This window comes from Scyliorhinus torazame, chromosome 20 (genome assembly GCF_047496885.1).
Source record: "Scyliorhinus torazame isolate Kashiwa2021f chromosome 20, sScyTor2.1, whole genome shotgun sequence".
In the NCBI taxonomy this organism is placed as follows: domain Eukaryota; kingdom Metazoa; phylum Chordata; class Chondrichthyes; order Carcharhiniformes; family Scyliorhinidae; genus Scyliorhinus; species Scyliorhinus torazame.
The window spans coordinates 15,233,462-15,245,929 of NC_092726.1; the positions used below are offsets into that span (position 1 = coordinate 15,233,462).

The 12,468-nt window shown below is 44.5% G+C and overlaps 1 protein-coding gene across 1 annotated transcript; it reads right to left on the bottom strand.

Moving 5' to 3' along the window:
• Positions 1 to 1,188: 1,188 nt before the first annotated feature.
• LOC140396901 (alpha-2C adrenergic receptor-like) lies at positions 1,189 to 2,931 on the bottom strand. Its single transcript, XM_072485754.1, has one exon. The coding sequence runs from the start codon at positions 2,607 to 2,609 to the stop codon at positions 1,344 to 1,346; it is 1,266 nt and encodes a 421-aa protein (XP_072341855.1). The 5' UTR covers positions 2,610 to 2,931; the 3' UTR covers positions 1,189 to 1,343.
• Between the last annotated feature and the right edge of the window lie 9,537 nt (positions 2,932 to 12,468).

Sequence of the window (12,468 nt, forward strand, 5' to 3'; positions counted from 1 at the left end):
GTGTCCGAGTCTGAAATAAAACAGCGTGTGACTGATCTCTGGAGAGTCTCGACGTTTCATCCCGGCAGTAATAGGTCATAACTCCAGATTTACACTTCCCGCAAAGCAAAAACATTTCACACGCAGTGTGGGTGAACTCGAAACGAGCCCAATAACAGTCGCTGGTATCAGATTCCACTGGTGACTATCCTCTTTCAAGCAATGTTTTCCTGGTACCTGGTCTGACATTGCCCTTTCTCTAGTTATAACCTAAACTAAGTTTAGGGCTGAAATGGTCTTCTCCCGCTCCTACTCCTTGCGTTTAGAAATCATTTTGAGTACCTACAATCATAGTTAACATTTAGATCTGTTTAACCAACAAAAAGGCTTGTGCAATAGATTTTCTCCAGCATGCTTAAAGGGCTGAGAGTAGGTAATGTCATTGCACATTTATTCAATCTCAAAACAGCTTCAAGTCCAAATAGCCCCCGTTTTAAATACGTTCCTTGTTAAAGTGATGATGTGTGCAAGGTTGTTTACGCCTTTATCCATGTGAGTTATGCAGCCTCTGTCACTCCTATCTTCATCCCACACTATCCAGTATTGTGTATAGATTGCTTATTTAAAACTATTCGAAATTAGTCTGGTACAACTGGTGCAATTGAAAAATACCTGAGTGGCGTTGGTCTTTGTGGTTGAGTCAATATGGGAAGCAATTATTCAGGAATACAGAAGGAGGGGAAGGCGCTAATAATATTCTGCATTCCCTTACAGTGAGAATCAATTTTCAGCCGTCTTAAAATGGCTAAGGCGAAAGAGCATTTGTCCTTAAACCTGAACAAAAAGGGGCAGCACCGTTAGCCCTGTTGCCTCACGGCGCCGTGGTCCCAGGTTCCATCCCGGCTCTGGGTCACTGTCCGTGTGGAGCTTGCACATTTTCCCCGTGTTTGCGTGGGTTTCGCCCCCACAACCCAAAGATGTGCAGGCTAGGTGGATTGGTCATGCTAAATCGCCCCTTAATTGGAAAAAGATTGGATACTCTAAATTTGAAAAAAAAAACTGTACAAAAAGGCGAGCGTTGGTATGGTCGGGGTCCAAAACGATGTGTATCCCAATTTTACAAGGGTTTCTTCACTAGAATCGACACATTTTGCTCCCCTTTGTTAATATATGTTTATAATCAACCAACAGACATATCACTTTGTGGCGTTTCCTTTTAACAATAGCTCATATATTTTGTTACTTCGAAAGAACATCAGTTTTTGTAAGACATTGTTTGGAAAACTTAATTTTGGTTTGAAATGAACTTCTCGCTCTCCGGGCAATGACTCCCGATATAACGGACGCGTCTTGAAACCTGCTAACTAGACTCTGTATAGAGATCTTTTCTGTTCTCGGCAAAGGATCTTTTTGAAAGCTCTTCTGAAGTCCAGGTTGAAAATGGTATAGATGACGGGGTTAAGGGAACTATTGCAATACCCGATCCAGAAGAAGAATTTGAAGATGACAGGTGGGACTGAACATGTCGCTGGACAGATGGCAGTCAGACTGTAAGAGAAGAAAAAAGGGAACCAACATAGCACAAAAACGCCAATAACCACAGATAAAACAAACGTGAAACGTTTTTCCCTGTTCTGGATCGCCTTCCTCCTGATTGCACTTGGCGTCCGAGGTTTCTCTCGCCCCACAAAGTGCTCTTCTCTTGCACAGTTAGAGTTGCTCTCATCCTGCACGAGTTTGGTGGAGCCGAGCGGATGATCATTCTGTTTCTGCGATTTCTGTTTGCTTGAACATTCTCCTTGAGCCGAAGAATTACCTGCTCCCTCTTTGTCCTTGGACTTGGTCTCCTTCTCCTGCCAATTGGGACTGGAGGCTAATCCTTGTTGTTTCGTGGAGATGGTGGCGCTGAGCCCCTCCGGCTTCCTGTTACCGGGTGGTTGCCTCGTCCTCTGCTTGGCCACCAGGTAAATCCTAAGATAAACCAGAATCATGATGACACAAGGAGCGAAGAACGACCCAATGCACGAAGATAAGATGTACCATTTCTCGTCATTCAGGCGACACACGGGAATCTCATCTTCGGCAAGATTTTTGTTCATGGAGATGAGTGGCGGGAAGGAAATGACTCCAGCAATAAGCCAGACGGTCAGAATAACACACCGGATTCTTTTAGGTGTTCGTTTGGAGTTGTACTGGATGGCTTGGGTTACTGACCAGTATCTGTCCAGACTTATCGCACACAGGTGGACAATAGAAGAAGTACAAAACAAGACATCTATCGCCAAATAAATCTCGCACCAAATCTTCTTAAAGTACCAATAGCCCATCAATTCGTTGGCCAGAGAAAAGGGCATCACCAAAGTGGCCACCAAAATATCTGCGGCAGCCAAAGAGACGAGGAAGAGATTCTGAGGGGCTTGCAGTGACTTGCTGGTCAGCACAGCGATGATGACCAGTACATTCCCAATGATTGTGAATACTATGATGAAGCTGATCGCAGTGGCGATACCTGCCGTTGTTCGAGGGGTGTAGGGGAGTGAGAAGAGGCGTTCCCCCAACACGTTCTGATGGCTCGAGTTGCAGGAGAAGGTGCCGTTGCTGCGAAACGTTGAGCAGTCCACCGATGCCATCGCCCTCCCTTTTAACTTCTGGTCAGTCAGCGTTCGCCTTGTAGTTCAAATGAATCCGACTGCGGTTTCTCTGAAACACGATCATCACCCGAATGAAATAATAAAGTTCTCATCCTGAAATAAATGTATTCCTGTGCTTTTCGGTCGGTATAAATATTCTGACATATCTATTCTGCAAAACTATAGAATTGGAAAGCACTTGGAGGCAACGGCAGTGCTGCAGTCAGCTGCTGTTTCTATTAAAATGCTCTGAATATTTTGCTGTTGGACGTTATCTGCCGTGCGCTTCGACTATGACAAACGTCCCGCCGCATTTGTTGCATTTGGTTCACTCTCCAACTGTTCCCACACAGCCTCGGTCAGCTGCATTTAAAAGGAAGCATCGCACCATACACAGCTCTGAACACAGACGTAAGAGATCACGTTACTTCGTCTTCGCTTCCCCACTACTTTTGGGTGCCTCCAAAACCGACATCCTTAAGCAGCATCAACACAAATACAGTCTGCGCCGTCACGTTGTGATGCTTTCTCGATTGGAAGCAGAACTATCAACTGCTTGAAAACATATTCAAATCAACACACAAGATGAAGTCATTAACATTAGATTCTCGTACAACAAAAGATACTGTCCAGTTTGACGTAATGTCCTTTTGTCACATTTCGGTTGCATGGGGACATGGTTTAGCAGCAGGAATCGAAGCCGATAATCGACGGGCATAATAATAATAATCTTCATTTGTGTCACAAGTAGGCTTACATTAACATTGCAATGAAGTTACTGTTAAAACCCCCTAGTTGCCACACTCCAGCACCTGTTCGGGTACACTGAGGGAGAATTCAGGATGTCCAATTCACCTAACAAGCTCATCTTTTGGGTCTTGTAGGAGGAAACCGGAGCACCCGGAGGAAATCCACATAGATATGGAGAGAACGGGCAGATGCCGCACAGACAGTGATCCAAGCCGGGAATGGAGCCCGGAACCCTGGCACTGTGAAGCACCAGTGCTAACCACAGTACCACAGTCCCATCATAATGTTAATAACTCCACATTATGCCTACACTGTAGACAATATTAAGCTGCTGGTGGGTATGTAAGAAATAAATAGATGGTATTTTTGGTGAGCATAACCAACATTCTTAATAACAATTCTAGGTGGTGTGCGAATGGGTGATTACTTGCATGGGACGACATGAAAGAGCAGTGGCTGTCGAGACGAACTGTTTTCACTAACAAGTAATTTAAGTAATAAATTTAATCTGAGTTTTCAATTAAGTCGAACAAATAGTCAAAAATAAACATAAAACATACATGTTTCCTGAACCTTATCTTCAATTTCAGTTTATGAATCTGGAACAGTGCTTTCCAAACTATTTCCCGATGTGATTGCATTTTAATGTCAGACTTTCTGGGAGACTGGAGTGAAACTGGACAGAATGAGGAATTGTTCAAAGTGGGAAGGAGGGGGAGCATCACCCACTCCTTCGTGCTCTCCTCCACCACATCTCCCCTTCCATCACCCCATTTCCCCTCCTTCAACCCCCATCTTCTTCCTTCAACCCCCATCTCCCTTCCTTCATCCCATCTCCCCATCCTTCACTCCACCTCCCCTTTCTTCAGCCGCCTACTGCCCCTCTTACAACCCCATCTCCTGCTCCTTTATCCACATTTCCCCAACTTTCCCCTCCTTCACCCCATCACCCCCTCCTTCACCTTTCCCTCCAATACCTTCTGTAAGTACTTGAAATGCCTGAATATATACAAACCAGTGAATAGTGAATGCACGTGATTATTCTCCTTGTGAGTTTGAGTATTTATATATGTTACTTGTAAGATATCCACACAACCATTTTCATTGTACAATTAGTGATGGCACACTATCAAAGAGGCACATGATAGTTTCCTCGTGTCAGTGAATTTCACCTCCTGTTACATCAGTGTATGCCTTTGCAAAATAGGATTATTCTTATTCTCTCATGGATATGGGCTTGCTAGCTGACAGCATTTATTGCCCATTCCTAATTGTCCTTGAGAAGATAATGCTGAGCTGCTTTCTTGAGCTTCTGCCCCCATATTGTGTAAGTGCATCCAAAGTGCATTTAGTAAGGGAGTTCCAAGATTTTGACCCATGGCAGTGAAGAAACGGCGATATAGTTCCAAGTCAGGATAGTGTGCAGCTTGGAGGAGAACTTGCAGCTGGTCATGTTCTGTGCTTCCCTTGGGCCTCTAGGTGCTGTTGAGAGGCTTGTTGAGTTGGTGAGTACATTTTGTAGATGGTACATATTGTTGCCACTGTGAATTGGTGGTGGGGGAGAATCTTTAAGGCGCTATGTGGGGTGCCAATAAAATGGACTGCTTTGTCCTGAATGGTTTCAAGCTGATGGTAAGTGGAAAATATTCCATCACACTCCAAACGACAGGGGATAGGTTTTGGGGAGTAGGAGATAAGTTACTCACCACCCTGTTTAGCACAGGGCTAAATCGCTGGCTTTGAAAACAGACCAAGGCAGGCCAGCAGCACGGTTCAATTCCCGTAACAGCCTCCCTGAACAGGCGCTGGAATGTGGCGACTAGGGGCCTTTCACAGTAACTTCATTTGAAGCCTACTTGTGACAATAAGCGATTTTCATTTCGTTCCCAGTATCTGACCTGCTTTTGTAACTATAGTATTTATATGACTGGTCCAGTTTGATTTCTGGTCAATGGTAAGTTCCAGGAGAACTGAGTGATGGTACTGCCATTGAATGTCAAGGGGCTACGGTTAGATTATCTGTTTATCTGTTGTTGGAGATGGTCATTGCCTGGCAATTGTGTGGCATGAATGTTACTTGCCCTTTATCAGCCCAAGCCTAAATGTTGTCCAAGTTTTGCTGCACATAGACTTGGACGGCTTCAGTATCTGAGGCTACAACACCTGTTATGGGCCAGGGTTTAGAGAACCCCAAAGTGTATCATGGAGTTCTCCTGACCCACAACTTTTACTAGATTGTGGTATGGGGAACACACGCCCCACTCTACAGGTAGAGCAGAAATGGAAAAGTATTTTTTAAAGCAAAAGAATGTTTATTCTATGAACTCAAGTTAACCTTTTTAAAACATACAGTGAACATCTTAGCAACCATTACTTCAAATACAACCCCCAAAGAATACAACACTAAGTAATCCTTTAAGCTTTCCTTTTAACATCCATAAGACTTAAAACACCTTTTACCAGAAGCACATCAGGTTAAAGTCACTACTGTTATTAGTTTTAAATCACCAGGATCGATTTACAGTCTTTAGATTACAGAGGGAGACTCTAATACACCTTCTGGCTGTGACTGCAGCTATCCAGCTCTGAAAAGAAACTAAAACACATCCTGCAGCAAACAGCCTAAAACGAAAGTAAAAAGCTGACAGACAGCCCAGCTCTACCCACTCTCTGACATCACTGCAGTAATAAACACACATTTCTTAAAGGTACTCTCACTACAGATATTTATATACACCCCCATTTATAAACACCCATTTCTTAAAGGTACTCTCACATGACGCACTGGCATCTTCCCGTCAATGAGGGAAATTGCCCAGGCGTATCCTGTACACAGAAACAGGACAAATCCAACCAAGCCAATTACCGCCCTATAAGTCTACTCTCCATCATCAGCAAAGTGATGGAACATAGAAGGAGTCATCAACAGTGCTATCAAGCTGCACTTACTCGGCAATAACCTGCTCATGGTTGCTCAGTTTGGGTTCCGCCAGGGTCACACAGCTCTTGACATCATTACAGTCTTGGTTCAACCATGGACAAAAGAGCTAAATGCCAGAGCTGAGGTGAAAGTGACTGCCTTTGATATCAAGTAGCATTTGACCAAGTATGGCATCAAGGAGACCCAGCTAAACTTGAGTCAATGAGAATCAGGGGGGAAACTCTCCACTTAGCACAGAGGAAGATGGTTGTGATGGTTGGAGGTCAATCATCTCAGCTCCAGGACATCACTGCAGGAGTTCCTCGGGGTAGTGTTCAAGGCCCAACCTTCTTCAGTTGCTTCATCAATGACTTCCCTTCCATCATTAGGTCAGAAGTGGGATGTTTGTAGATGACTGCACAATGTTCACCACCATTCGTGACTCCTCAGATAATGAAGCAGTCCCTGTCCAATGCAGCAAGACCTGGTTCATGTTCAGGCTTGGGCTGACAAGTGGCAAGTTACATTCGCGCCACACAAGTGTCAGGCAATAACCATCCCCTACAAGAGAGGATCTAACCATGGCCCCTTGACAATCACAATCCTGGGCGTTATCCTTGATCAGAAACTGAACTCGACCAGCCATATTAATACTGCGGCTACCAGAGCAGGTCAAAGGATAGGAATCCTACAGCGAGAAACTCACCTCCTGATCCACGCCCCCCCTCTCCCCTCCCCAAAAGCCTGTCCACCATCCACAAGGCACAAGTCAGGAGTGTAATGGAATACTTTCCACTTTCCTGGATGAGTGTAACTCCAACAACACCCAAGAAGCTCGACACCACCCAGGACAAAGCAGCCCACTTGATTGTTCCTCATTCCACAAACATTCAAACCCTCCACCACCGACGAACGATGGCAGCTGTGGGTACCATCTACAAGATGCACTGCAGTAACTCACCAAGGTTTCTTCGACAGCACTTTCCAAATTCACGACTACTACCATCTAGAAGGACAAGAGCAGCAGATACCTGGGAACCCCACCACCTGGAGGTTTCTTCCAAGTCACTCACCATCCTGACTTGGAAATATATTGTCGTTCCTTCACTGTCGCTGGGGAAGCATCCTGGAACTCCCTCCCTAACAACACAGTGGGTGTACCTAGACCTCAAGGGCTGCAGCGGTTCAAGATTATCTTGCTGCAGTTATACAGGGCCTTAGTGAGGCACACCTTGAGTCTTGTGTGCAATTTTGGTCTCCTAGTTTGAGGAAGGACATTCTTGCTATTGAGGGTGTCCAGTGATCACCAGACCAATTTCCGCGATGGCAGGACTAACATATAAAAAAAGACTGGATAGACTGGGCTTGTACTCACTGGAGTTTAGAAGAATGGGATGTGATCTCATAGAAACATATAAAATCCTGATGGGACTGGACAGGCTAGGGAAGAATGTTCTCGATTTTGGGGATGTCCAGAACTAGCGGTCAGAGCCGAATAATAAGGGGTAAGCCATTCAGGACTGAAGTGAGGGATAACATCTTCGCTCAGAGTGCCGTGAACACCTGGAATTCTCTACTAGAAAGCTGCTGAGGCCAGTTCATTGGATATATTCAAGAGGGAGCTGGGCGTGGCCCTCGTGGCTAAAGGGATCAAGGGGTATGGCGATAATGCAGGAGTGGTATACTGAATTTGCATGATCAGCTATGATCATATTGAATGGTGGTACAGGTTCGAAGGGCCGAATTTCCTACTCCTACACCTATTTTCTATGAAGGCAACTCACCATCACCAGCTGAAGGGCGACTAGGGATGGGCAATAAATGCTGGCCGAGCCAGCGATGCCATATCCCGTAAATTCATTTAAAATAAATTATAAATTGAGAATGGTGTTGATCATTGTGCAATCATCTGCAAACACCCCCACTTCTGACCTTATGATGGAGAGAAGGGCATTGATGAAACAGATAAAGGAGATTGGGTCTAAGACACTATCTGTTTAAAATTTTTTTTTTAAATTCCAAATATAAAAAACAAATAACACCTCAAAATAAACACGTCACACAGTTTGTCAAAATTGTCCCCTTTTCTAGAACACTATCCTGAAGAGGTCCTTCAGCGATCATCTGGGACTGAGATGATTGACATCCAATAACCACAACCATCTTCCTTTGTGCCAGATATGACTCCAAACAGTGTTGAGTTTTACCCCTGATTCCCATTGACTTCATTTTTGTTTGTACTCCTTATGCCGCATTCAGTCAAATGCAGCCTTGATGTCAAGGGCAGTCACTATCAACTCACCTCTGGAGCTCAGCTCTTTTTTTTGGACCTTGTTTGCACCAAGGCTGTAAAAAGGTCAGGGAGCTCATGGCACTGGTGGGATCCAAGTGAGCAGGTTATTACTGCAGGCTTAGCAGGCCTAGATAGGGTGGACATAGGGAAGTTGTTTCCATTAGCAGGGGAGACTAGGACCCGGGGGCACAGCCTTAGAATAAAAGGGAGTCACTTTAGAACAGAGATGAGGAGAAATTTCTTCAGCCAGAGAGTGGTGGGTCTGTAGAATTCATTGCCACAGAGGGCGGTGGAGGCCGGGACGTTGAGTGTCTTTAAGACAGAAGTTGATAAATTCTTGATTTCTCAAGGAATTAAGGGCTGTGGAGAGAGAGCGGGTAAATGGAGTTGAAATCAGCCATGATTGAATGGTGGAGTGGACTCGATGGGCCGAATGGCCTTACTTCCGCTCCTATGTCTTATGGTCTTATTACGGAATAATTGTTGCTTGATAACCCTGTCGATGACACTTTCCATCACTTTGCTGATGATTGAGAATAGGCTGATGGGGCGGTAATTGACCAGGTTGGATTTGTTCTGCACTTTGTGGACAGGACACACTTGGACAATCTTCAATATTGCCGGGTCAATGCCAGTGTTGTAGCTGTATAGAACAGCTTGACTAGGGGCTCGGCTAGTTCTGGAGCACAAGTCTTCAGCACTATTACCGAAATGCTGTCAGGGCCCATAGACTATGCAGTATCCAATGACTTCAACCATTTCTTGATATCAAATGGAGTGAATCAGATTGCCTGAAGACTGGCATCTGTGATGCTGGTGACATTGGAGCAGGCTGGGTGCAGCCTGAAGGTGGCTGCAAATGCTTCAGCCTTTTCTCTTGCAGTGATGTGCAGGGCTTCTCCATCATTGAGGATGGGGATGTTTGTAGACCCTCCTCCTCTCAATTGTTCACCACTATTCATGACTGAACTGCAGAGCTTGAATCTGATCTGTTGGCTGTGAGATTGCTGAGATCTGCCAAGACCTTCAGGACTTGGCCAGCATTGTCAGCACTAGTGCCACAGGCTATTGGTGATGGACATTGAAGTCCCCCCCCTGCCAGAGTACATTTTGTAACCTTGCCAGCCTTGGTGCTTCCTCCAATTGCTGTAGATCTGTCAGCTGAGTTTGGGACGTGGATGTGGAGATTGGTGCTGTGGGTGAGAATGGTTTTCTTGCCCATGTTTGGGCCAATTCCATGAGACGTTATGGGGTCTAAAGTCAATGTTGAGAACTCCCAGGGCAACCCCCTCCCAACTGTGTGCAACTGTGTTGCCACGTCTGATGGGTCTGTCCGACTGGTGGAATATTTGTTTTATTCATTTACGGGACGTGGGCGTCACTGGTTAGGCCAGCATTTATTGCCCTTATGGTAATGAGCTGCCTTCTTGAACCTTTAGGTGGTGGAGGGTTTGAATGTTTGTGGAAGGAGGAGCAATCAAGCAGGCTGCTTTGTCCTGGATGGTGTCAAGCTTCTTGAGTGTTGTTGGAGCTGCACTTATCCAGGCAAGTGGAGAGTATTCCACTACATTCCTGACTTGTGCCTTACAGATGGTGGACAGGCTTTGGGGGGGCGAAGGGGGTCAGGAAATGAGTTATTCGCCGTAGGATTCCTAGGCTTTGACCCGCCCTGGTAGCCACAGTATCAATATGGCTAGTCCAGTTCAGTGTTTGATCAATGGTAACCAGGATGTTGATTGTGGGGAATTCAGCAATGGTAATGCCATTGAATGTCAAGGGGCGATGGTTAAATCCTCTCTTGTAGGAAATGGTCATTGCCTGGCACTTGTGTGGCGCGAATGTAATTTGCCACTTGTCAGCCCAAGCCTGGATATTGTGCAGGTCTTGCTGCATTTGGACATGAACTGCTTCATTATCTGAGGAGTCGCGAACAGTGCTGAGCATTGTACTGTGGTTGATGAAGCAGCTGAAGACGGTTGGGCCGAGGACACTCCCCTGAGGAACTCCTGCAGTGATGTCCTGGAGCTGAGATGATTGACCTCCAACCACCACAACCATCTTCCTTTGTGCCAGGTATGACTCCAACCAGCGGAGAGTTTTCCCCCTGATTCCCATTGACTCCCGTTTAGCTCGGGCTCCTTGATGCCATACTCGGTCAAATGCTGCCTTGATGTTCTGAGCAGTCACTCTCACCTCACCTCCATACCTAGGGATGGGTGAGGGTGGTTTCTGAGATTCTGTCCATCAGGTATGATTCATCGAATATGACTGTCGGGCTGCTGCTTAACTAGTCTGTAGGAAAGCTCTTCCAATTCTGGCACAACCCCACCAACTTCTACAATGGAATTGGAACCTACAACCCTACAGCATTCGCTTGGACCTCTGGATTACCAATCTATTGACATTAGCACTGTGCTACTATCTCCTCTTTGGAAAGATTAATTGTGTTATTTCTTAAAGGGAGGGACTTGATTTTTGTTTCTGTGGAGGCAGCTTTGCCTGTTTCTATATTTACCAAAAAATAGCACTTATTTTGCACAACAAGCAACTATGTATCAAATCATCTGAAGGTGTACAGGTATCTATTTAACAGTTGGAAATTGGGCATTAGTAATCTGGGATGTATTTTCAATTGCATATCGTGGAACGGGTTTAAAGCAAATTTTTGTCCTGTTTCTAACCCAGCCAATTATTTCAAATTAATTCACATCTGTATTAAAGAAGTGCACAAAGGAACATTAGAAAAATATGTAATTAAATCCACAGGAGCTGAAATGTCATCTGGCTGTTCAGAGTAACTTGGCTGTCAGGACTCTGGACAGGGACAGGAAACGTTAGCAATAGAGTGCCTCCTGTTGTCAAGTTCCAGTTCAGCAAGCTTAGAAGTAACAAACAAACTTCATAATCATTTGAATACAAGTTGCTGATTCCTCAATAATGTAGTTTCATTTTACAAGGTGGGATATGTTAAAACACGCATTAACCCTTTTCATTCACCTTGGTAAAATGATTGTCTTTATTTTATGATTAATTCATGGAATATTGGGGTGGCTGGGAATGCTAACATTTACTGCCCATCTATAACGCCCCTTGAGAAGCTACTGAAATGCAACTGAATGGCAAGTTAGGCCCTTTCAGGGCCAGTTAAGAACTAACCACAGTAACATATAGGTTAGACAAGATAAGGATCACAGATTTCTTTCCTGAATGACCCAAATATGAAATGAAAATTAAAATTGCTTATTGTCACAGGTAGGCTTCAAATGAAGTTACTGTGAAAAGCCCCAAGTAGCCACATTCCAACGCCTTAACAAATAAATTGTTAAAATAATCAGGGAAGTCTCATGTTTGCCATTACTGGTACTAGCTTTTTCATTCCAGTCCAGTAATGTGACCACTGTGATACTGTACCCCTTATAAATATATTTCTTAAATACTATTTCCCTTATTATTTAAAACACACTTTATATATCTTGCTATTGGGTAATTTTCTTTAATTAAATTCTGTTACATGTCGACTGCAGATGAGGAGCTGCTCCCCAGCATGGTGTCACTGGTTCACAAGAATCTCTGCAGTAAACCCATCCCAAAATTCAATGCTTTCAGAACCAAGCAGGTTTCCTTCAGTGGTTAAAATTATATATGCAAGGGCAGCACGGTGGCACAGTGGTTAGCACTGCTGCCTCACGGCGCTGAGGTCCCAGGTTCGATCCCGGCTCTGGGTCACTGACCATGTCATTTGTAAAGGATTTTGATTTTTTAAAAACATTAAAATTTAGATATTTGTATCTATCACCCAGAATATAGATATTTAAATGCAGGGCAGATAATTAAGCTCTGTTAGTTATTTGTGCAGCAGACTATAATCTGCAACAGTTCTTTCCTTTGTTTCGTTT